Here is a 27,808-nt window from a genome sequence, read left to right on the forward strand (position 1 = left end):
TTTTGAGTAAAACGCGATGAAGTTACAAGACATTAAAAAAAAAAAAAACAATAAGTTTCATGTGTTTTAAAAACAACACTTTTTTTGTCATAAAAATCCATTTTACTTTGCATAAATAATATAAGGTACTTAAGTTCAACTCAATAAGAATTAAATGATGCATAATTCAAACGTATGTATGAACTTGCTTCCTTTCCTTCTTTCAAAAAGTCATACTGGGAACCGTGATTCTCCAATTTGTAGATACTAAAATCCTACATACATAATATAGGATGTTAGGTAATAACTGCCATAGTTATTCATTTTTAACAACTTATGAAATTGACTCTAAAATATATTTTAAATTCAAAACAGACATAAATGTGTTAAAAAAATATACGCCCTTTCTCTGAAATTACTTCATTTTTCTCCTGCTTGAATACTATCTTATGAAATGCAAGTGAATGATTTGTAATTTGTTTTAATTTATATGAATCAAAATACAATTGTTTTGCTCAGTATTTTCTTTACAAAGAAAAAAGTAAAAAAATGTATTGCGAAACGTCGTTGTATTATACCGTTTTAAAAGTTGCTAAATTTAATATTTTAAGTGCTACGAAATGAAAGCAAATTACAATGTTGTAAAGAGAAGCAACTTAATGCCATATATATATAAAACTTTTTTTTTCAATTTTAATAAAAATAATAATTGCGTTTTAAAATTAAAAAGGCGGATCAAAAAAGTTGATTACATCAAACTCATTGATCAAATTTTCACTCCAAAGTAAAATCCATATTCATTAAACCGAGACCGTACTGTGCCAAATTATCAATAACACGATAGCTTAAATTAGAAACTGCCAATGCGTTTTCTTTTTAGTAACTTTCTACCGTAGGCAGCCAGGAACGCAATCAACGATCTGCGTTCAAGAATCGATATTCTTCTTCCGAGGCAATAATTGAAGTTGTATACGCTCCGTTTTATTCTCCTTACTACGTGCAAAAGTAGTGGAATGTCTCAGGAGCTAGAATGGTTTCAGAAACTCTGATATATATTGGAATCAAGTAAAGAAGGGGATTTTTCAAACTGATAATAACTGTCATGTTCGACTGATGTAGAAGAAATATTGGCAAAATATTGTTACTCAATATGTCAGATGACTGTGTTTAAATAGGGTGAGATTAATTTGGAGAAAATATGATGTATTTATTTTATCACGCCAAAAATTCAGCGCTTCTTTTTTTTCTGTTATTATTATTATTATTTTTTTTTGTAAGGAAAATGATGAAATTAATATTGACCCAATTCGCAAGTTTAATGTGATAAACGTTGATTAAAATATATATCTAACTTTTTCATCCGTAGAAGAGAACCTGTATTATGGCGAAAAATGTCAAACTTCCGTTCTTTACAGTTTCAAAAAAAAAAAAAAAAGATTAAATCAGATATAAACACACACCATCAGAAAATGAAAGTAGTTTAAATGAGAAAAAATATTAATTGTTTTTTTTAATTAGTTTTTTTTTAATGTTTAACTTCGTTACACTGCCGAAGTACATTTTAAAAATGCCAACTTGTTTTATATATTTCATTAAAATGGAACTTAATTTTAAGCTGCCAATTGCGAAAACATTTGAAATTCTTTATAAACACAACGACTTATAAGCTTTTTAGCATAGTGTTTTAGTGCATAAGGTATGATTTGAAGGAAAGTGGGATTCGTCATCTTAACTGAGTAGATTACGTTTTTGTAAAAACGTCTGTAACAAAATCAAGACTGCATTAGTTTTAATTTCAAGAGAAGGATTTCAATTTAAACTCACCTACTATTTTTTTAAATAATTGTAACTTATTCTAAAGAAGCTTTAAATGACTTACGCACTGTCATTGTACATTTACGTTAGTTTTATTATAAGAAATTCAAATGCATGAAATGACTGTTGAGAACTGAACTTTCCTTTCTAGAAGAAATATCAGGCCAATGATATTTCCACTAGGCTAGTCCTGGAAACCGACTTAACAGCGCTGTGATTTTTACTTCACCACTTAAAACTGAATATAAAGAGACTCCCATACCCATGTTTAACTAAAGTTTTGACTTTTTTAACGTAGGACCGTCATTTTTTTGCCATTTAGCCAGTTCACGCATACATTTTTGTTTTTGTCATCTACATTTTTTGATCCAATTGTTTTTACAACAGATACTTTATTATTTTGTCGCTTTAAGTCTTTGGGAACCTGACACTAAAATTAAAATGCTAATCACAGAAATTTCCTGCGCGTTATGCATACAGTCATCTGTTAAATCTTCTACAGTTATTTTAATCTGAAAGAATTTTTTTTTTTAATGTATTAGTGTTTCACCTCTGCGTAGAAATATTTTAACGCTTACTCTGTCTTTAAGAAAAAAAAAAAACTATAATTTAATCTTGGTTTAAATGTCTGTGAGCTGCTCCCAAGTAATACATTCTTCGTTCGACAAGCACGAACAAGGTCTTGTAGAGGATCACCGCTGAGTAATACACAGTTCCATCATAGAACCGGATTCAGCCGGATTTTGTCCGATTCACCTGATATTGGCGGGGAGTGTCGTCCCACGGTCATTGCGTCAACAGGGGGTTGTCAGCCCGGTCAAGATGTCTGCCCTCTCTGGATCCAGTCCAGATTGCACGTCAGGAAACCATCGGTGGTCTAGGAAAGAGAGTTCATTTTGCAGAGGTCACTTGAATGCAGTCAGCTGCAATAAAGTTAGACAACAAAAGTGTGTCTCGAGAGATTGGAGCAATACCTAAACCTCTAAGCTTGAGTAGATAGTTGATTCAAATCTCCATGCGTTCAGTAAATTTCAAACATTTCTGCGAAAATGTCATAACTTTATTCTAAATGCCTAAATTGAATTTGTATTCAGTATTTGCAATTTAGTAGAATTTTAAGTCAATATGTCTCTTTAGAGCAGAGATGATCACTAAATCACTGAAATTGCACTATATTTTCTGATCTCTCTCTTTTCTGATTATCTTTAATTTTTTTTCAAATAATTTTATTATTATTTTTTTAATATGTGTTTTAGATATTTTATGTACTCATATTTCTAGAAGATCTAAATTAATTCAAACATATGAGCGACAAACTTAACATTTTCGTAGATACGTGAATCAAGTCTCAGTTAATTTGATTTCGAGTCTTTACTAGAATTCCTAAGGACCAATCTGCGTTTAGAGCAAGATTTGAATCAAATCTCTCAACACATTTTCTACGAATAGGCGAATCGAAAATACTGTTAAAAAATAACGTTAAGCTAGCAATATTAAAATATATAATTCTTGTTTTAAAACGTGTGGATTAATATTCTAATCTAAATGACAGTGTGTAGTAGATATAGGGATAACATTTAATTACTTGGATGATTGTTTAAATTAGGTATATATATATTTTTAATTTACTCTTAAAAGAAATTGTTTCACTTAATTTAATAATTTTTTTGCTTATTAGTAATAAAATGAAATTACTCAACTTTGTATCGGCGAGTGTCAAAAGCACTAATCATTATTTATTTTTATAGTAAAAGTAAAACAATATCCGGGTCAAAACATGTAGGTTGAAACAAGACATCTCACCATGTTTGGTAATTCTTTTGTGCTCAAAAATCAACACACTATTTTGAGGCAAGAAAACGATGTGTGTATTTGGATTAAACCACTTGGAACGGGAAAATGAAGGCCAGAGGCAAACCGACTGAAGGAAAAAATAAGAGATAAGTTGGTAAACTATCATCTGAAGGATGACGTGTCCAGACCTTGGTGATGGGATAATCCCCTCCAGATAAGACATACTTACGAGGATCCTCCGTGATAATGGTTTCTGTAGACTGGTGTTGGCTAATCGAACTGGGCAAGGCTCCCACATTTTTCTTTTCTAGAGTGCCGCGGAAGCTTTGCAGGTGGCTACTTTCCTCGCTTGATCGATCGAAATCGGAACCCCTTTTCCGCCTCGTCAGGGACTGCTGTAACCTAATCTATAAAAACAAGAACACAGGTATCATGAGAAAACTGATAATTTAGTTTCTTGATAATAAATGTTCTATTCTAAATAAAATGATGTCCCGCATAATATGAATCAACAGTTTATATTACATACATTTTAAAGTTGTATTATTGTTTAGATTATCATTAGAAATGCGTATTCAAAATATGGTGTTTTTAATTAACATTTTAAGGATAATATTAACGGCTAAATTTATTGTAAATAAATATTGAGTTTCCCGAATTTATTACAGCACTAATTTCGTAGCCATCTGTTTCACTATTAATGTTAGTATTCTAGAATTTAAATGTTTTAATATTGTATTAAAATCGTTCGCTGTTTATGTTGCTTCTGCTTATTTAGTTATTATTTTAATCATGATTTATCTTTTTATTCAACTTTTTGATCCACAAAAGGCTATGGAAGATTCTATACAGCTTTACCAGGAAAGATAGACCAGATATAACGAGGAAATGCTCTGGTTGACGATGTCAATCACATGATTGCATTGAACAAGAAGAAATTTGTGTCAAGCAAACGAGGAATGTGAAGAGTATTGGTTAACTTTCTTTTATTTCATAGAACATCAACAATAGTGGCCATAGTGGCAAATCTTTTGGCAACCTATTGTTTATTTTAGGTCTATCTTTCGCTTACTTGCAAATTAACAGTTTCTGATACCACTATACGTTAAGTTATCACATAAACACACCTAATGTTAACTCTACAAAAAAAAAAAAAAGAAAACACTGCGTAAAGGACGCTGCGTTTTGAATGATCTTCAGGCACAAAGAAAAACCCTAACGAAACCAAATGAAATGTGTTTGAAAACTCGTTTTGGCATTGTTAAGTATTAGTTTGAATGACGAATAGATTTGATTGAAGAGGACACCCCGAGCAAAGATAAAGGAAGTAGGCATAAGGTGAAGAAAGTTGGTAAAAAAGGAAATTTTTTATTGTTTAATTTAAATTGGTGAAAATATTGCATTTGTTTTTTAATAGCTCGTTCACTTTTTTCCTCCCTTACGTATGAGAAGACAAGCTAAATGTAATATCCTTACTCCTTCTTTTGTAAGAAAATAATAAACATTGATTGTCAAAAGCTGGCACAGATTTTATGCATAACCTATATGCATTTATGATAAAGTTTTAACGTGGGATAGTAATCATTGCTAATACATGGCGTAATTGTTTACATTAACGCAATATATAACGCAATTGATTGGAAAGATATTTCATATTTCTCTCTCTTTCTATAGCCAATATTTCATTATATATTTAAATATCAGCGTTTGAAAAAGAAATGTGAATTTTTGCGTAAAATTTGAAAGTTCTATACATGTTTTTTTTTGTTTATATGTTATTATATCTTTCTGCACATGCTTTTTTAATCGTTCTATTTGTCTTTCTATGGTCATTATTATTATTTTTTTTTTTTTGCAGTCGCAGAATTCTCTTATTTGTTATATCCTAGTGTGCAGTGATATGCCCCCTTCTTTCAAATTATTATAAATGCTTTGAAAGAATCATTAAAATATTCATCTCGTGAGAAGAATAAAAAACATTAACTTTTTTAGTGTTTGATTTTTTTTTCTCAATGTGTTCTGTTCTCCACTAAGTGAAATGTGCTAAGTTATAAATCACACGTACTTTGAGCCTCTTTTCGAGTCTTATTTTAATTTTTAAAGGCAAATTCTTTGAAATAACGGGTTGAATTTAACCATCAGGTAGATTAGCTTTAAAACCAATTGCAAGTCTCTGAAAATTCAACACAACTCTGAAGTGAGCACAACTCTCAACATAATCTGAATAATTTTTCATTGAAACTAAATTGTAAGGACACAATTGCGGGGAAAAGCAAATGTTTTCTTTTTCTCATCTTTTACTTAAGTCCCACATAGATTTTAGTGTTTAGGTAATTTTCAAATAGATGCACTTTACTGGAACTAAAAAGTTTCTTCTTTAAATATAGATGAAATCGAACTGTTTAAAAAAAAACGCTTACACTAATCTTATATTTTCTAAAACAATCAAAGTAACGAATAGAGTACTCAGGACAAGAATAATCTTGTGCCATTTTGATCCCCATAAATTTAACAAGAACTTACAAATCGGTTCTCCCCAAGAACTAATTCCGTATTTACGCGTCTTTTCCAACTGTCAAGACACTTCGCATTTGAATAATCTTAGGTGGCCAAAGAGCTCATTTCAAATGAATCTCGCAGTTTCTGTATACAAGCGGACGTCCAAATGACATCAAAGACTGCTCTGCGAGTCGCTGATAATCGTCTCCCCAATGCATTTCTGGATGGAGAAAATTTAAATCTACTTATAGTTGGGATTGCTTAAGATTTCCGTCTTAGTGAGATTACATTCCCGAACAGTTTGGAGCAGGATATTGTAGTTACTATTGTTTAGAAATGAGTTCTAGAAACTGAAACTGATAGTTGAATATTTGTGACGTATTACGTTTAACATCTTTCTCATATGGTAAAAGTGATATATATATATATATATATATATATATATATATATATATATATATATATATATATATATATATATATATATATATATATATATATATATATATATTTATATATATATATATATATATATATATATATATATATATATTTATATATATATATATATATATATATATATATATATATATATATATATATATATATATATATATATATATATATATATATATATATATATATATATATATATATATATATATATTATCTATATATATTTATTTATTTATTTATTTATTTATTTATAACTGCAAAGTATAAGCATCGACACTCTTTAGAGTGACAATGCTATTCATGTGAAGTATTTAAAAATTATCCGACGGCTATTATATAAATGACGGCCACCCTTTTGAAAAAATAATGACTGCGCGAATAAAATAAATTTATGCAAAATACGTTATAGGGAAATGAGTTTTTCAAACTAAATATATGCATTTTGTACTAAGGGAAACACAAAACTCATATAAGAAATTAAGAATTAAACTTTCTTGTAGCACTGTTGGTAAAATTAAATGTTATTTCAAATTAAACTTCAAGATACCTTCAATTTAATTGAAGATTTGTTTTTTACTTTGCCAGTTCCTCGTTTGGTATTCTAAGATTACCTACAAATAATATAAAATATTTTCATACACTCATTTCATACATTGTCGGTTAGTTCTAGGCAATATATACATCTATAGAATGTTGCCTTTCAAACTTTGCCGGAATCATAAGTACAAAAAAAAAAAAAAAAATCCATTACATTATAAAAAAAATAATAAACGAAGGAGAAAGAGAGTTAAATGAGTACAGGGATATTTAAAAAGAATGGTAGGGTTTCGCAAGGTTACTAATTAAGGAATATTTTGCCCGCAGCCACTTAATGTCTATGTGTGTTATTTTATATGTCCCATTCGATATTTATTATTGAGTTAGTCAAAATGGTGACGAAGGGAGATGATCTTCTGCACTTATTGTAATACCTCAGATCACCAAAACGTGACACAATAGAGTTTTTTTACTGTGGGAATATCTAAAGTTGCATTAACTGGCACGAAAGTGCTACAAAATGCATAGTAAGAATATAAACAAAGGTGCGATATCTTTCAGGTTTCAGGAGGAATGCACACTTTTTTTTAATAATGGTTTAGGTAAAGAAAGCATTTCATTTTTATGCCATTTTTACTCTTAGAAGTATACACGTTTTGCACCATACTATTTTTTTTAAATCACCTTACATGTTTACAAAAATAACTATGGATGTTCATATCAGTATGACGAGTATAAATGCAAAAATTAAAATTTCAAATTAAATACAAATATCATGCATGACTTCCAAAATGATGAACAAATTTTAATTATTCTAATGATTCAACAAAATACTTACTGGTATTGTAAAAGTACTAAAATCGTCTGTATTAAACGTTATTTCACGTGCATCAAAACACGAAATATGCCATGAATGACTATTTTCATATGAAATGTAAGAATATACAGTCAGATCCGCTTAATGGAATAGTCATTTTGCCCAAAAAAAGCATTCTAATAAGCGGAATATTCCCTTAACCGGGATCAAAAAACCACATTACATTGGTTTGGTACATTGAAAATGTATTATATTAAGCGGGATATTCTTTTAACCGATATTCTAATAAGCGGTCTCGATTGTATTACCCGTATCAATCAGTGGCGCAGCCACGGGAGGGGTTTTGGGGTTAAAACCCCGCTCAGAACACAAGCACCTTTATTTCCTCCGTTAAAATCAAGGGAAAAAAGCAGAGTATTTGAGTTTTTCCTAGCAGAATAGGTTTCAACAAAATATCTTACTGCTTTTAATGATCGGGAAGCAGTCAGAAATTACTTTTCAATTCTTAAATATAAAAGTTGTATTTCATGATGAGCAACCCACATCCACCCTGGTATAAGATAACTAAAATGGTGTCAATAAAGCTCTACAGAGTATCATGGTCCCTCAGCACTTCCATCACAGCACAAATCCTTTTTAGGGACATCTAGAGAGAGGAAACCTTCCGCACCGGATTTTCTGAGGCTCTTAACCAATTCTCATCGAAAGATCGAAACCGTTATTAGCTAACATTTGACATTCATAAAGACATGAATGTATTTGAGGAGGAGGTTTTAAATGATCTCGCAAAAACACACCCACACACACACAAAAAGGGATATAAGATTAAAGTAAAACTAATAGTAAATATTACGTGCATTTTTCCACTTTCTTCGTTTTATAGTGATATCAATACGAATTATTAATTGTTTTTAAGCAGTTACTTTGAATGAATAATTACTTATCTGTAGAAATTCTTCGATATTGAATAATTATGCATTGTAAATGAATGGGAAGGAAAGCAACAATTTTCGATTTTGAAAATCCCTGCCAGAAAATTTTCTGGCTGCGCCACTGGTATCAATGCATTATAAAGAAATAATTATAACTCAACGAAATATAAATGACAGGATTAAAAATTGGGACTGAAGTGTATCCTTCGATTTGAACACAGCACAGAACAATATTTGTTTTTAAAAGAGTTTTGATTGTGTTTTGGAAAAATAATATGTAGGGGAGAGAAGTACTGTCTTCCCTTGATAAAATTCTTTAGTTTTACAAAAAGGGATACCTATAGTTCGAGGTAAGTGGTACCTGGAATTTGACGGATATGTGACATCACGGTTGCCGAACGGGTACGATTATCAGTGTGTAATTATACCTAGTGTATTTAAAAAAAACATATTGTAATTTTTTCCCCTATAAATAAAGAAACTGTAATTTAAGGCAACTAAATTTATCAAAGTACGTGTATTAAACTGTTGCGGTATTAAAATTGAAATTTAACATACAAATACATTGTCTCTTCTCCTCATTGGCTCATTTTTTTCGTGATCTTCGAGGTATGGTGAAGGCGATTTTTCTCTTTGGCAATACATATGGTTATCTGTATAACTGTGTGACGTCAGATCTGTCATCATTATGACCTCTGAAAAAGTAAAACAAGTTATCCTAATTAAAAGAAATACATATGTGTATTTTTATCATTTATTTAGTTTTAACCTTAAGATTAACGTTTATGCTTCTTATCATTCAACTAAATAAAATAAATAAAAATAAGTATGTGCATGCATAATTTAGTAAAATAAATAAATCTACACGTACAAACTTTTTGTTGTAAATATTTGTTTTCCATTATGCCTTAAAATATTCAAAGACAAATAAGTCCCAACGTTAAAATTGAATGTTTTTTTGTAGGGCAATAAGCATTACAATGTTCCTTTTTAAGTAAATAACAGATGTGATACGTCAAGAAACAATGACCTATAACGAGTAAAAATGACAACAACGTGTATAAAGTACAAATAAAGTAGTATAAAAGAGTTAAAAACTCAGCAAACAACTGTTTCAGGGTTGTCACATGCAAGCCCCTTCATCAGTGCAAAAAAGAAAAGCCCACACAATGTAAACCGAACGATAAATGAACAAAAATTTCGTATTAAAGAACATAAAAATTATGTCAAGAAGCAAGATTTAAAACGTTCCTCGATTGCACAACACTGTTGGTCTTTAAATCATATTTTCGATTTTTCTTCTGCCAAGGTTATTCATGGGTGTTCCTCGATTTATGATTTAGATTTTTGGGAATCCTATTACATTTGGAAAAATTCTGCTTCAATAGCTAATGATTTGTCAAATACTCCCCTTTCCCCAGTGTTTGGAACTCTTTTCTTTAACCCGGGAGAACTCACGGTACTTTTCGTCACACGAACGCTCGCGGAGAGCTCTGTAGGCCCGGAGTGGTTATTTCAGTAGATTAAGTTTGCAAAATAGAAAAAAAAATGTGTTTTCAATACTAAATTATAAATAGATAAACAGCCTCTAAAATATGTTTTAAAAAGAAAGGTTTAAGAAAGTTTAATGATACATGAATCTAAATCTTCTTCTGAGCATTACTGATGATCGCTTTACTGTTCTGTGTCAACTTCTTCATCATCTTCATTAAGGGAGTTCTCCATCAGTTGAAACCTCAACTAACAAGATCTGCAACATTTTCATTTAATCTTTGTAGCTTAAATAGCGATGCATTTTACAACCTCTTCCTTTACATTCACAATCTGAAATGAAAAGCGTGAGCACCCGCTCCGGGCCTCTGAGGCACGAACCGGAATTGTCTGGGGAAAAGGTCAAATGTACATTCATGAAAAGCATGTGGTCAGTATGTAGGTCACCTCGAACGCAGCTACTGTGGACCTCATTCATTTCCGTTGAAAGGGTGATTTTTGGCAGCGTAGTTTAGTCATGACCGGGCCTGAGAGGCCCGATGCGAGTTCTCCCGGGTTAAAAAAACCTTTTTTCTATTTGTGACGTTTTTCCGCACTATAGGTGGCGTTGTTGTTCTGTGATGCATGTGTTTCCGGTTTCCATGCTTATTTACTTTGCTGCCTTCCATTTTTTGTTCATTTATCGTTCGGTTTACATTGTGTGGACATTTAGTTCTTCTTTTTTTGCACTGATGAAGGAGTTTGCATGTGACAGCCCCGAAACAGCTGTTTGCTGAGTTTTTAACTCTTTTATACTACTTTATTTGTACTTTATACACGTTGTTGTCATTTTTACTCATTCCATAGTACAAAGTTTTTGACTGCTTTTTTACAATGACCTATAACGTTTGGCATTTTAGCACAATACATACATTTTTCCAGACCAGGGGTCCACAAGTTTTGTTCATCTAAGAAGCACAATTCTAGAATACTGGCAGCAGCACTAATTTTCTACTGGTAATTAATAACTGAACAATATAATTTAACATAAAAAGATCTATTTTCGTGTTCCTGTGTAAAATAAATGATTAATTAACAATGCATAAAAATATACTAAAAATCCTCATATAAATAATAGCCGATGATCGAGTAACCCGGGTGTTCCAACAATGTAACTCGCGCCACGGCATGATAATTTTGATTATGTGGTTTGGTATTTTTTAACTTGCTGAGAATGGCTTTATTGCGACCAGGCTGAACTCGATCCTATAACTTAGCTTTTTTACTGGTAAGACTGTCATTTCAGGATAATGAAGAAACGAAACGAGCTGATGTGTGCATCACATGACTTTCTTTTACTCCAATTTTAATGTCAATTTTCCCATTATTGGCAATTTTAATGTGATTCAATAGTGTACTCTCTAAATATCACCACCAATGGCCAAATCGAAACCAGATTTTTTTAAAAAAATGTCAAATTTGCTGTCAACTTGGCGACCAAAAGACTAGCGATGAATCGCCAAGTGTTCACCAAATTGTATCACCACTTGAGTTTACATCGAAATTAACACTGATTTCCCCCCCAAAATTGGGGTAAAAGACCCCCTTAAAAACACACGAATGCAACCAAAAAGGGAGGTGCACAACTAGACCCCACTATGAGTCTACTTACCAAATTTCAACTTTCTAGGACATATCGTTCTTGAGTTATACGACATACATGCGCACATCCGCACATACGTACATACGGACGTCACGAGAAAAGTCATTGTAATTAACTCGGAGAATGTCAAAATGGATATTTCGAGTGTTTATTCGTTCTTAGGCTTTTATCCGCGTGTGATCGAATTGAAAAAAAAAACTCAACATTAATTCGGGGGTGAGCAAAATGGAAATTAAGGCCGAATTTTGAGTGAAAATTTTTTGCGAATACAATACTTCCTTTTTTGGAAAAGGAAGTAAAAATGGTCAACAACGAACGCCACCAGGGTTAATCCACTGGAGTTAGGGTTACAATTTCAACTATCAAAACATCACCAAACAGGCAATGGCTTAGTTCAAACTAATGTAGAACAAATTTTCACCCGTCATACCTTAAAGGCGATTTTCTAGTTAATAATAATAATAATAATAATAATAATAATGTATGAACCTCATAGTCAGTACAATTTTTGCATTTCAAACGTATTTCTTCTAATTTGTATTTCTTCTTATGGAGTTTACTGAAGAAGTATTTTTCCATGAATTAAAGTTGCGATGTCTTTGCAAAAAAGCTGAGAATGTCACCCTGCTCATCCCCAGGAACAATAACCATTTCTCCTTCAACTAAACTCCCAACAAGTTCAAGCTCAATCTTCTTCAAGAACTCTTATCGCGCCCGTATTGAAATTAGGTTAGCTAAGAATTCGCATGAAATTAAAAACAAATCGATCGTTTTTTTTTTTTTTTCACTGTGCCATTTTATTAATGCTACACGAATTTTCCACTTTTGTGTAGCTAATAATTGAAAATGAAAAGATTGTCACGTAGCATGTATTATTATTATTTTTTTTTTTTTTGAAATAAAATATATTTATTATTGTGATACAGCGGTGGGTACACATACAACGTTTGTTGGGGGGGGGGGGGGCAGTGATGCCCGGTGGGCCAAAGTTTGGACTTCCGTTAAGGATTACTTTTTTTTGCGTTGAAAATTTCATCTAATGATTACGGAGTTTATTTTCTTTCTGTGTTGAAACACATTTTGGAAGTAAATACATTTCGGACATTTTTGTGCATTTAAGAAACATAAGATTTTCAATATTGTGTGCGTATGTACAAAAGAAAAACATTTCGCATTTACAATAAAAACAATGTATTTTGTGAAATTAATTCTTTTTCTTTCATCACTACAGAGTAAGGCAATTCCGGTTTAATAAACTTCCGCTACAAAGCCCCGAAAAAGTATCGATGCATGTTAGTTCTTTGCATCATCGCATGTACTGTATGAAACTAAGACTCTACTTTTTAAAAACAGAAAACAATAAATAAAGAGTAAATAAATTAAAATGAAGCAAATAAAATAAGGTAAGTGAATCAAAAAAAGCCTTACTAAGATTTATAGCATGATATCTCGATTAATATGATTGAATTGACCCCCGTTTTTGATTATTCATTAAATGACTCAAAATAATAATAATAATAATAATAATAATAATAATAATAATAATAATAATAATAATAATCAAAGTAAAAATTGAAGTTTAAACTGATTTTTTCCATAGTTTTAACAAAGATAGACGTTTTGGCTTTTTAAGGAACACGGGTATCAAATAAGGCATGATTTTTCAATAGCATAGAAAAAAAAAAGCCAAAAAATACTACCAAACGTCCAAGAAAAAAACTTTATTATGAGTTAAAAAACAACATTTAATAAACTCAAAAACATGATATAAAAAAAGCTCGTGTTTACTTCATTGGAAAGGGCAAAAATCAATTGGCACATTCGTAGCACTGATAATTCGTTATTTTCTGACTAGTAAAATACAGAGTGTGAACCATGAAAAAGACAAATCATACTAGTAAAATAAGACCATGTATTACTCACATCGCTCTCCTGAAATACTTTTTGCTATCCTTTTGCCTGATAATCAAAAATTGCTTGCTAATAAAGGGTTTTCTTACGTCGATTATGTCACGATCTAAAGAATGTTTGTTATAGTGTATCAAAAAATGAGGAGATGGCCTCTGAACCACCCTGACTCAGTAACGAATATCTAAGATGCGTATGTTACTGTGCAAAGTAAATATTTCAAATATTGTTAGTAATAAAAAACTTCAAAATTAAATTGCGTTAGTTTATGTTCTTCAAAGAGTACATTTAACAAAGCAAGGATAATCACATATTTGGGTCTTTATAGGTTTATTCGTACAAAATTTTTTGTCTGTCACTATTAAGTTGCCCAGCATAAAAATACAAATTAATCTAAGTATTAATTAAACATTATAAAAATATTAAATAACCTAAAACTTAACTAAACAGTTTTAAAATATATAACTAAAACAAAATAAAACAAGTGCCATAAAAATGTAAAATTTTTACCAACCTGGTGTCATGACCGGAGGTTTCTCATCTTCATCAACACAGATACACATCTCCCGATTTCTGTCTTTACCGTTCTTTAGTAGAGCATCAGACCTAATCAGATAAATGATCATATACGTCTTATCATCAACTTTCATAATATGCTTTAAATTCACATCTCACTATAACTCTGATCTATTTTTACTAACAGTTCAAAAAAAAAAATTTTTTTTTCAATCTGTGTCGACAAAGTACCAACATTAAAATGATATTCACAGAGAAAAAATATCAACATGTTTTCTTTTGGCAAATATGATACACTTACGTTTCTACTCCAATTCAATTAAGAATTTTGTTTTATTTGTTTATTTATTTACCTTTTTTTACGCAGATCTCACTTATTAGAAATTAAATTCATTTAAGATTTTTCGTTTTCGACTGAAATAAAGCGAATCGAAATAAGCGTTGCTAGTTCAACCGCTTGAACTCGCGACAGGGGAAATTTATTTATTTATTTATTTATTTTTGTAGCTTTTTCATAATGGTGTTTTTTATTTATTTATTTATTTATTTTTTGCTGCTATGTTTGTATTCTCGCTTGAGTTCCTTGTGAAATAAAATTATGAAAAGCAGGACAACATGTATTGAAATAATTTGGAGCATGGTGTAAATCAAAAAAAAATTTTGATCGATGAACATAATGATATTTTAGAAAGAATTCCTGAAACAATTTCCCTTCGTAAAGTAATTTGAGTTAAATTACTAAAATTTCACAACTTTCCAATATTAACATCACCTAACACCCGAGTAATAGCGAGAAAAATAATTTAATAACTTATCAATTTGTTTTATTTTTGTACCCAGACGGTTCCAGACATAGAAAAATAATTAGAAAAAACAGAAAAAGACGAACAGGGTCTAATCAACTAAAAATAGACTTATATTCACAACTAGACCATCTCTGATTTTCGTGAAACGATGAGAATTTTTTTTCTCAACCTTTTAATGTAAAAAACAAATCTTTTATGGAAAAGTATTGAAGGTATAAACATAATTAAAGTGCATGTGATTGTGATCAATATTAGCTGTTATATTTTTTATGTTTCAAAAATAACTTAAGTAATAACACTTTAAAGCACTGATGGCACTTAAAATTTAGTATGTTTTATCTTTGGCATAGAATGTTTATGTATGTTTTTTTTAAAAAAGGTCATTCATAAATAATGAGTGATTTAAAAATAATAATTAAAGAGCGCTTGTTAAAATCTGCCGGACATGATTTTATATGCTATAACTTTGGTTTTATACAAGTTACAGATTTGTACAATAAATCCATTTTTAAGAGACTCGCATGCATTTAAACTTTAAGCAAAAATATTTTTTTTACAAAATTACAAAACCTAAAAACTGAAAGTATTTGAATTTTATATCAAATTAAAGAGCATTTTATTGCCAAAATTGGTTATCATATAAGTTAGTAGTTCTTTCTAGTTGAGCTTCAGTTGTAAAATTTTAAAGCACTAACGACAAGTTAAGAAAATCGCTTTTAAACGATTTAAAATAATAATGATTTCTCAGTATTTTTAACTGATTGTTTTTAACTACACACAAATTTAAGGAATCAAAGATAAGTACCGCCTCGGGTGTTAGGCGGATTTCATAAACACTCAATAAAATCTGAGATGGTCAAATTAAGTGCCTCTTTGAAATGCAAGGAATGACTTGGTAATACTAGTTTTCAGAAAGACGTAATGTAATCATTTTCTTCCAACTGTACATATTTATAAAAGTTGCTTGAAGTCAAGTTTTTCACTCCTACGTAAACTTAACAGAAACTTAATTAATAATTTAAATTTCTTAGGACACATTATTCACGTGATTAGTTGTTACTATAATAGAGCTGAGTAAAAAAAATAATAATAAGATTCACAATATTACTTTTCGTATATAGTTTAAATAAAAGTAAACTTCAAAAGTTCTGGAAAAAAAAGAAACAGTGAGGCAAAACGAAAAAGAAAACACTAGACCAAGGTGCATTTTTTTAAAAAAATAAATCTGCAAAAAATACCTAAACAAGTTCTTATGAACTTTATATTAATTTTTGAAATGAAGGCATATGCTAAAGAAAAATATTTTCCTATACTTAGGTGAATTTACTTTATAGAGAATGATTACATTTTCCAAACATCTTTTTTGGCTAACAGTACGAAAATATTTTATGCAAATACATTATTACTTTCAACTTACAAGGAAAAATTACTTTGAAAATTTCCTAAATGTATGAAAAAATCTTCCCCATTGAACTTCTTTATTTGCAAGTCACCACAGTTCACATAAATTTGCAGCGGAATATTGATCCAAGCCGTGAAGAGTAATAAAAAATACGCAAAAAAAACGCTTTTCGTGTAACTGTAGAATATTTAGTTCATTGCTCATTCACTAGAACTGAATTTTATCATACGTTATGAACATAAAGCTCAACAAAGTAACTTAATCTCAAGTTAAAATAAAACACGAAAGGTCATATCTTAAGCACATACGAACAAAGCATAATCAATCTATTGTTTCCTGCTGCTTAGTATCACTGGTGCAAAATATATAAATGACATATATTTATATCTCAGAAATTTCGTAACACATAAAAAAGCAATTTACTCAACATTTTTATAATGGATTATTTCACCATTATTTCGAGCATTATGCGCATCAGTAAAAATACAATTCCTCTCGCACAGAAAGAATGCATCTCAAACCAGATAGCGTAGGCAGTAAAGGTTTAAAAATACTTTACTTTACTGCCTTCTTGTCATAAAAATTTATTAAAAAGAAGATCGGTCATAAAAGTGCAATGGCGATATGGGCTGTCGTCGGAAAATTGTGTATTACTTATTTATTTATGAAAGGCATAGGAGACGTACTGATGCTTTCGCATTGTATGGATCGACGAAATAACGGTCATTATTTCAAACTGCAACTGCTGAAGATCATACAAAGGGAGATTGTTGTTAGGCGAATATCTTTTCTTTATTTGAAAGAAATAGAACAGGCGAGAGTTTACAGGATAAAATAGTTTTGTTCGTAACGAACCAATGTGGTGCTTTATTTTTAAAAATATTTCATCGATCATTATTTGATTTGAGCTTATTTCAGTGTATTATTTTTGCTGTATTTCTTCTTTTCTCTTGTTATAATAATATTTAATTTTTTCGAGCAGAGTAGAAGTTTTTTGCATTGTTAATTTGCAATTTGAACTCTTATTCCATCTTTGTGAAATTGGAGCAAAATATATGTTATAATTTGACTGCAAATATTATGCATGTTTGAATAAACCGCTTGGAGTTTCAAGGTTAATAAAGAAAAAGAAAATAAATAAATAAACAAATAAATTAGGTTATTTCGGTCAACTTCTTGAAGAAACATGATCATGACATCATATAGAATGCATTAGGAGCAACTTACTATAACATTTTCAAAGTAAGACCTATTACAAGTTTACAGGATAAAATATTTTAGTAAGCAACGATCCAATATAGTACTAAATTCCTAGAAAAATTTTATTTTTTATCGTTAGTTTTGAAAGGTTTTCAGTATATTATTTCCATTGTTTTTTTTTTTTTTAATCTCTTTTCGTAACTGTAGTCATTTATTTATTTATGTTTTTTTAATTAAAAAACCCCTGATTTCAGAGCAAATCCTTTGCATTGTTGATCTATAATTAAAATTTTAATTCCTGTTTCGTTTAATATTTATTTAAATCATGCAATCTGTGCCACACTTAGACTACATAAAGCCTTCATGTCTTGTATTAACTGCTCTCATTTAAGACACTAGACTTGCGACAAATAAATAAAGAGAAAGATGTAAAAAAATAAAATAAATAAACAATTAAATATAGTTTAGACTATTTATGGAAGGGATTTCATTGATTTTGGCATGATATAGAATGCATCAAGAACGGAAGTACTGTGCGAAATGTAGACTATTGCCTATTGTGCACTTATTACCTAAAAATATGCAGAAATTAGTTTGCTGAAACGAGCCATTTCTTCTACTTTCTTTTGAAAAAAAGTAATTAGTTTTCATCCCATTTTGACTTGTGCAAGTTTAATTTTCCTGCTAGTTTATGTATTTAGAAAATGTATTTGTACAGCTTTTATTCTAATAAATATTCCAAATGTCAAAAGAGTAGTTTGTCAAATACAATTGACTAGTTTATCGTAACGTTTTTTCTAAAATAGAAAAATTTACATATTGTCGTTTTAAAGTAAATCAAAATACGCAGAAATTGAATAATCCTTTTCTATTACAGTTTTTTATGAAACATCGTGCATTAAATTGTTCAGTACACATAAAGAAATTACTTTATATATTTAATTATTTATATTTTTGAAATTATATAGACTTTTCAAATTGTTATCAAATTCACGACAGATTTTCAAAGTTATCATATTTTAGAGGTGGCTTTTTCTGTATTTTATTCCAATGCTAAAGATCTCTCAATACTTATCTTAACGAAAACTGAAAATAAATAAATAAATAAATAAAGAAAGAAAGAAAGAAAGAACTGCAAAAAGCAACTGAAGTCAAACTAGATCCATCTGCTATTATTATACAATTACGAACTTTTCTCATAACAAACTAGATACACTATATTTGCAGTAATCCTTTTTCATCTCCTCGGAGTGATTAATCAGACTTGGTAGTGGGAAGAGGATTCTTCCATTAGGACCTTTTCTTTAATTCTATTGAACGACGGAATATCACTTGGTTCATTCCAATAAGCTAGAATTAGCCAATCTTTGGGAAAACGACACTATTCGTCGCCTTAGTCATGATTTTTTCCCTTCATTTTTTTTACTCTTACTAACAAAAAAAAATTCCCGTATGCTATGAAGGGATCTTTATTAAAGATATTATTGGCCCATGGTAATAAAGGTTTCCTATTTCCTCGAACTTGCGGGTTTTGTGATGTGAAAAAACATGATTTGTTCCCTTTTTCGTTTTTCGTATTCCTCACAAAAGACACGGAAGAAAATGGAAGAGCAGTTCTTTCATAAAAAATACGTTACATAATTCTGGAGAGCGTTGAAAAGATTTTTTTTTGTGGACAAAATAATAAAAAAAATCAAGATCATAATGTAAACACAATTGTTGATTAAGTAGTTGATCTGCTACAAAAAAAAAATAATTTTCTAAGAATTTGATCACAAGAATATTATAATACTTTTTCCTAATGAAGTTTATACGAAAAAAAGGAGTTTTCTGCATTACGAAATCTGGCTGAAATTCACTTGCAAGTAGTTATTGTGATACCGATATACCAGAATTTCTAGCTATTTCGCAAAACCGGTATTTGCTGATAGAAAATACCGGTATTTTCGGTATTAACTGAAAAAAAATCTTTTAGTTAAATGGTTATCAATTTAATTCACTATATATCTGCCATCATTTTAAATATACATTACTTTTTCTTTCTTTTTTTTTTTTTTTTTTTTTTGATGAGATCACTCCAAAATCAATATTTTGACGTTAAAATTTCTCTTCGAAAGCACGAATTAGTTGACTATCAATGGACAAAAGTAGCGAAAATATTACAAAATATTGTTTTCAATTCCAGAAGATGCGACGAATAACATGTTCATGCGTTTATGTGTATCTTGTTTAAAGTGGACGGTTATGTTCTTAATATATTTTCATAAATAATATAATTTAATGCATTATATTTTGAAATATGGAAACGAAACAGTTTAATTTTTATTTATTTATTTTATTTATTTACTTATTTATATATATATATATATATATATATTTTTTTTTTTTTTTTTGAGAAATTCCTAATACCGGTATTAGTATTTCAGGATCCTGTTTTAAAAAATACCGAATACTGAAGTTAAAAATACCGAATTACAAACAACCGGTATTGCAATCACTACGTGCAAGGTAAGGAATCTTATACGTAATATTCATGCAGTACTGCCTTTGCTCGACAAGATATTTGTAATGGTAAAGGGTAATGCTAATATTTATAGATGATTTTGAAATTCTTAATAGTGTGCCATTTGTTTAAAGAAACCGCCTAAAAGAATAGGACTGAAATAGTTCAGAAAAAATTTCTCGAAGTGAAATAGTAATAAAATATAAATTGTATTAAGTAATGAATTGCTTCATCGCTAAACTAAAAAAAGCGCGATATGATAATATATTTTTACATCAGAAATACACTTTGATTCTATAGCTATTTCATTTTATTTAACAGGATTTTTTTTTAACAGGATTCAATTTTCATCACTTTACACTCCAAGGTCCCTCGTACATAGCACTATTTGTGGCTTTACCGATTAGACAGGGCAATGAAGAAACCTATGTTTTTTGATCCAGACCAGTTATTGAGTAATACCTGGTACAACAATCCCCGATTTCAGAATTCACTTGGAGGGCTTTGTGACCATGACTTATTCAACTAGCTCCAGTCACCCTTAACGAGCACGGAGGTTCTTCTACTAGCTGGCATCGAGCCCGGGACCTTTCTTTTACGAGTCCGAGATCTTAACGATCAAGTCAAAACAACCTCCGCTCAATTTCCTAACGGGAGCTAACAAAAAATCAGCTACTGCATTTTTTTCAGCAAATTTTTAGAAATTAGACAATAAACAGCGGTAATCATCGCCTCCCGGAACCCTACAGTACATCAAAAACTAATGATCCGTTTTCAGCAGATCAGCTGAAATCTAATGAGTAGAAATTATGTTTCATCAAGTTTTGGTTCTTTAGACAGGTTGTCCTTGAGTGGAGATTGTTGTTTGGAGGCAGTGTAGTGGCAAAATGGGGTAAGGAGGAAGAGCGTCATGTTATAACAGTGCAATGAAATTAAAAAATATATATGCATGTATGCGTATGAAATATCATGGGGTATTGCGTGTTAAAGATTAATTTAACAGTTGATTCGTAAATAAAATCTTAATAACCAGAGGAAAACTATTTTTAAACTTTTGAAATTGCATAATGCTTAATCATAAACATTAAATGCTGATACACTTTTAATATGTATGATTGACGCTACAGCAATTGTGGCGTACACTGTGAATTACAAGATATAAATAAGTACGAAAGTAGCACACAATCAGAAAAGCGTACTGATCATTTCTAATTAAAGTTGAAGGAAGAAAGTAAGAGAGAGCATATACTCAGAAAACTATAAGAAAAATACTAGAATTTATTCCTGACGCAGTTTTTTTTAAATAAGGAAAGATGCATATATATATATCAAAAAAGAAAAAAAAATGAAAGGGAAAAAAAATACGCATGTAGGCCAGCATCTTACTTTTTCATTGAATAATTATGAATTACTTTAAATCAGATTATATTGCATGAGGGAAGTTTTATTACAGACAAGAAAAAAACTCATAAAACGAGTTTTTTTTTCTAGAAGAAATTCACAAAAGAAAACAAAAATGAGCGTATAAAAATTACAAGTCTAGTTGCGAAGAAGAGCAGGTATGTTTAAATTAGTTTAATGCATATAAACCTGAATTCATTAACTCTAAACAAACTTTAAAACTGATTAGGAAAATATTTTACATTTAAAAAAATGTGTTTTTTTTTCATGTCATATGAAACAGAAAAAGTATTATCAATATAAATTTTTCCCTTTACTCAACACGTGCCTTGAATGAATTTTGTTCATACTATTCGTTTGAAATATTGATGCGAAAATTGTACGTCAGAGCAGAAAATGACATAAAACAAATACATTTTTTAAAAAAATGTATAAGTAATAAATTTGCATAAATAAAACTCTTAATTAGTTTTCACGAATATAATTTAAAAAATAATTATAAAAGATAAAAAGAATAATACTTACGTCTCACATGTCCTCTTCATGTGCCCTATAAAAGAAGAGAACCCATAAGTACTAAGAGAAAGATGAGTACAGAGAGAAATAGTGGTTTGGAGTGTTAAAACAAACACAGCAAAACTAAAAGATTCTGGTGAACTAAAAATTCAAATTAGCATTTTCTCCAAATAAAGTTTATCTCCACTCGACGATAGTGTTTGTGTTAGATTTACCTTTTGACGATTTCAGTGGTAAAAACATTCTTCCAAATTATGCTCTTCAGGGGACACATTTTCTTTTCTTTCTTTTTTTTATTTCAGTAATTGAACTTATCGTGAAATTTCGAATTGTAGTAAAAGTTCTGTAACTCACCTCATTAAAATACAAAAAAAAAGTAAAAATAAAAACAACTGTACAGGAGCGTAATAAATAAAATTTAAAAAAATGAACTAGTAGCCGCTAAAACTACCAGTGGCCACCAGTTTGTTCCACACACCACATGGCACATTCAGCCGGTTGTTTGCACTATGGATTTTGAATCTTACGCTTCAAATAAAAAATAGAAACTATTATGTTTTAATGTTATTTAATGTTGGTCACAGTGTTTTGTTTTCATTGTCTTGTGCACAATGTGTAGAATTAAGCACAAAAATCATGAAATTCTTTGCCTTAAATAAAACATCACGTAAATTACCAAATCAAATTAGTATCATTTTTATCATTTAATACTTAGAGTCTATACCAGCAGTAGGCAACTGCAATCTAAGTTCGTACAGCGGGGGGTCAGAAGCTGCACCTCCGAAAATTATTTGAAAGTGTAATGTACATAAATTAATTTCGTAAAATTGTTTTTTTAAGCAACTCAATCTTAAAATGCTGTTTTTATCACTGTTTCTACTATTTTCGAAGTAATTTCGTGGCTGATTTAAGTTTTTAATATTTATTTTCAGAAGTATCCGGACCTTAGCTAAAAGAACTTAGCAAGCTATGGAACTAATCACACAAAATAAAATAACTTCTCTAAAGAAACTTGTATAGAAAACAATGCTAATACGTATAATTCATTCTTACCATGCTACATTTATTAGTAAGCGTTTGTCCAATTAAGAGCAATTTTAACGCATGCCACGTACGTTTGCAAAAAATACAATTTTCGAAGGTATTAATATTTATGCATTTATTTCAACGAATTTCCTTTTCTGCGACACTGCTTATTTTACTAGCTCTTTTGCCCATCGCAATTTGTGACAACTGTCACTTTTAGGAACGAGGCCTTTTGACACCAGAGTTGGAATCAAAGTATCTGCTGCCATGGCTAAGGCACAGTATATGTCACTTATGTGTTGCATTTCAAAGTTCCGTTGTTAGTTCTTTTTAGTTCCTTTTACATAGTAAAGGAGGTGTTGTATTCGCAATTTTTTTTCCTCTCAAATATCGGCATAAATGCCAATTTTGCTCACCCCTGAATGAATACTGAGTTGTTTTCCGCACGTGTGACCATCCCCGAGTTAATTAGCACAAGTTTTCTCGTGACGTATGTATATGCTTATGTATGTACGTATGAATGTATGTACGTATGTACTATGCACGTATGAATGTATGTACTATGTACGTATGTATGTCCGCTTCTATGTATGTATGTACGTATGCATGTACGTATGTATGTTCGCATGTATGTACGTAAATCTCAAAAACGGTATGCCATAGAAAGTTGAAATTTGATATGTAGACTCCTAGTGGAGTCTAGCTGTGCATCTTCCTTTTTGGTTGCATTCTTATGTTCTAAAGAGATCTTTTACACCGTCTGGGGAAAATATGTGTTACTTTCAATGCGAACTCAAGTGATGTTATAGTTTGCAAACAATTGGTAAATTATCATCAAGCTTTTGGTCGCCAATATGGCAATATATCGCTAAGTTGGCACAACATTTGGCAGAAAAGAAATTCCTTTAATCTGGTATCAATTTGGCGCTATTCGCGATATTTAGAGTTAGCCATTGAATCACGTTAAAATTGCACGTTATTTGGGAAATTAATCTCTGTAAAACGGTTTTTTACTTCGATTTGAGACAGATTGGGGAAGGGGGGGGGGGAGGTGGTATTTAAAGTGTATCCTTGCTTACTCTTACTACATTTATCATTAAATTGGCGTAAAATGATGTCACGTGAGGCACACATGAGCTCGTTTCTTTAAATACTTTTCTCATTGTTATAATATTGTTGCCTTAAGTTATATGTCTATTAAGCTTATAATTATGCTGAGAGTGTTTGCGTGTTAACTATCTAAATGTGACAGTGAATACACCGAATACATTTTTATCTATTCATCAGGTGGAACTGTATCAATATAATACAGTTTTAGTTAATATCCATATCCTGTAATATTAGTCATCTATGATATTACAGTAAGAAAATTAAATCTCTTCTAGAATGAAGGCTGTTTGGGTAACAAACATGGCTCAAAAGCAGAAGTTATTGGATATGAGACCCAATGTTGTAGTTGCTGCTTCAAAAACTGAGGAGGGGAAACACTTGCAAGCACTTCGTCGCTTTCAGTTACCCGAACGAAATTCTCCTGAATTATTTTCTCGTTAAGGGGTCTTAGGACCTTTAACCTTCAAAATTTTCGATTTTCTGGAAAAAATATATGTTATGAACAATTTAATTCTGAAAAATTTGATACCTTTATATTACCATACGGCAAAAACTTTTCAAGTTTATCGTAAAAATGCGTGTAAACTTTCCCCATAGAGATTTATATTAACAGCAGATGTATAAGCTTCTTTTTCTCAGGTGCCGGTTTCTTTGGTTTTCTAGTTTTGCGCTCACATCTCAGAAAGTTTCTTATATATTTCCGTAAAACGTTTCATGCATGTTTGTCTAGTATACGTTTATGATCTGAATCTAAATTTTAACTTAAAATGAAGTTAATATTAAAAAAAAGAATATTTTTGCACAAAATTTTGGAAATTTTCGATATTAACTTAAAAAATTTAAAACAAAATAAACAAATAATTTTAAAAAAATAAACAAATTTAGGTTCAGGTCATGAATGTAAACCAGATAAACATACATTAAAAGTTTTGCGGAAATATATTGAAAAATTTCTGAGATATCATGCGCGCAAAACGAGAAAACCGAAGACACCGGCACCTGAGAAAAATACGCTTAAACGCTGCTGTTAACATAAATCACTATGGGGAGAGGTTACGCATTTTTACGATAATTTGAAAAGTTTTTTGTGCATGGCAATAAATGAGGTATCAAATTGTTCAGAATTAAAATATGCATAACTTATATTTTTTTCTTGAAAGTCAAAAATTTTGAAGGTTAAAGGTCCTTAGATATACACAAGAGTGATGCAATTATCCATAGAGCATCACAAGGAAGACTTTTGACACTTGTGCTGCATTAAATATTATCAAAAGGATCTAAATTTTATATAGGATATATGATGGATAGATTTTTTTTATCTGTAGTATCTATCTACTTTGATTGCTGAAATATCGCCTTAAAGAATTAACAAAAATGTAATTAAAAAAAAATACTTTGCACGTAACATACTCTGTAAAATATCGTTCACATCATTTCGATGATTCTTTAGTCGTAAGATGAATTTCTTCATTTCCAACAAGTCTCTTCCCTACACTTATGCTTTAATCTGTGGTTATTTTTTTCTCCTTATTTTACTTTTACAGGAAAGTAGATTAAAACGAAGAAAAAAAAAGCGTAGGATGGAATGAAAATGCTTCTGAAACTCACTTTTTTGATCCTGCATCCTTCTTTTCGTCCTCTTGATGAGGATGACGGCGATGCCTGTGAGCAATACGACTAGCACCAAGGCAGCAAGAACGACAATCATCACCTGCGACGTCAATTGCCATCGACTGCCTCTAGGAAACACAGAAAGAAAATAAACAAGGACTTCCAACACCCCTTTAGACCGGTTAAATATTTAAAAAAGAAGGGGAGGGGTAGAACAAACTTTAAGTCAGCAATGAGTAGGAATTGAGAAACTGCATGCGCTATGAAACATTCAGGAACATTTGAAAACTGATATTACTGTTAAATGGCATTGAGTAAATCCGATTAAACAAAGAAAAAAAAAGATAAATCCATTTTTTTCTCCGTTAAAAAATACCCATGATGTATATAAAAAATAAATCAGTCTCGGATACTGGGCGTTGGTGTTATGCAAAAAATGGGTCAACCCACCAAGCAGTACTTTTGAGTAAATTGAGTTCAAAGTTGAACATCAATGTTCAGTTTTTTACAAGTGGTAAGTATTTTGTTTATAACATGGCAAAGCAATACAAAAATTGGCTTAAATATGTTTTGCGTCCTATGATATATGTCATTTTATCTACCAACTTATATGAATAACTCATTTTTTGTGGATTAACTCATTTTTGTAGAACATCATCTATTTAATAATAAGAATACAACATGCGTAGTACGGCAAAAAATATCAAAATAATAATAATAATAATAATAATAACATATTTAAAACTTAATTTAAAAATAATTTTTCCGAAACTTTACACTACAGTACGTTACCCGTATCTTAAGAATGAGACGCCGCCTTCGTGCGGGAGTTTGTGCACCTGGCACAAGAAAAGAATAAAACAGTAAATGCCTGAAATATTATTTTCGAAGTAAAAACGCAAAGAAAGTAAATGATGCAAGTGTTGTAAACAGCGTACTGTTTGAACATTCATGAATATCTGATGATCCATTGTGGGATCCTCACCTGATTGAAAATTAAATTTTCTCTTTGCGTTTTGTTTTCCAAATTTTTTTACTGGTCTGGAATCCTTTTTATCTATTTGATTTTCGCGTATTCCTACTATAAACAGCCGCAAGAGTACAGCTGTTTTCTTAATTATGTAGTTTTCTTAATTATGTCTTGGAAAAAGATGTGTTTCATTTAGTAGCTATGTAAGTGATGATTGCTCTGTATTGTTAGTTCCACATTCTACAAGCTGTATATTGATTTGAAGTATACTAATTAATATTTTGCTTGAGGTATTTACATCATCTTGTATTGTGTTTTTGAACCAGTCCTTAATATCCACCAAAGCCCAAAAAAAAAATGACTGGGAAGAACAAAGTTTTTAAGAAAAAAAAAATAGCTTTAATCAACTCAAGAAATGTACTCCATGAAAAAAAAAAGTCACAAACATAGTAAAATATTACATGATCAAAAAAAAAAAAATACAAATTTAGTAATTGTGCTATTCTGTAAATGCAACTTCGTCACTTGTTGGAACACGGTGTGGCGTGTATATCATTTTGCACTGTTCACAATTCGCAAACCATAGGTCCCTGCATTTTAAAAGAAAAATGACGTATTCATATACAAAGTACTCTCCACTAGCATTGCAGGTATTTTCGACTAATAACGAAATTTCGCATGGTTACGATATTTAGAGTTGAGAAACTATTTCAACGTGAAGTTCGAAATTCATAATGTCCCAAATGGGTCATTCTTAAAAAAGTAACTTTTCTGTCACACGCCCTTTTACAGTAAAACCTTTAAGGAACAATTCTTTTAACAATAATCTTTAATTTCACCAAAAATATATCTATTTAAACCTGCCAACATTTTTTTA

General features: G+C 30.4%; 1 protein-coding gene across 1 annotated transcript in view; it reads right to left on the bottom strand.

Annotated features, from left to right (window-relative positions):
* Positions 1-3,671: 3,671 nt before the first annotated feature.
* Positions 3,672-27,808, bottom strand: part of LOC129223003 (protein turtle-like) — a 114,578-nt gene continuing 90,441 nt past the window's right edge. The window contains exons 9-13 of the mRNA XM_054857566.1: positions 25,959-26,087; positions 22,224-22,248; positions 14,385-14,476; positions 9,388-9,524; positions 3,672-3,995 (exon numbers count right to left, since the gene is read on the bottom strand). Of these exons, the coding sequence (XP_054713541.1) occupies positions 3,672-3,995; positions 9,388-9,524; positions 14,385-14,476; positions 22,224-22,248; positions 25,959-26,087 (707 nt within the window). The remainder of the gene's footprint in view (positions 3,996-9,387; positions 9,525-14,384; positions 14,477-22,223; positions 22,249-25,958; positions 26,088-27,808) is intronic.

This window comes from Uloborus diversus, chromosome 5, assembly GCF_026930045.1.
Source record: "Uloborus diversus isolate 005 chromosome 5, Udiv.v.3.1, whole genome shotgun sequence".
NCBI lineage: Eukaryota > Metazoa > Arthropoda > Arachnida > Araneae > Uloboridae > Uloborus > Uloborus diversus.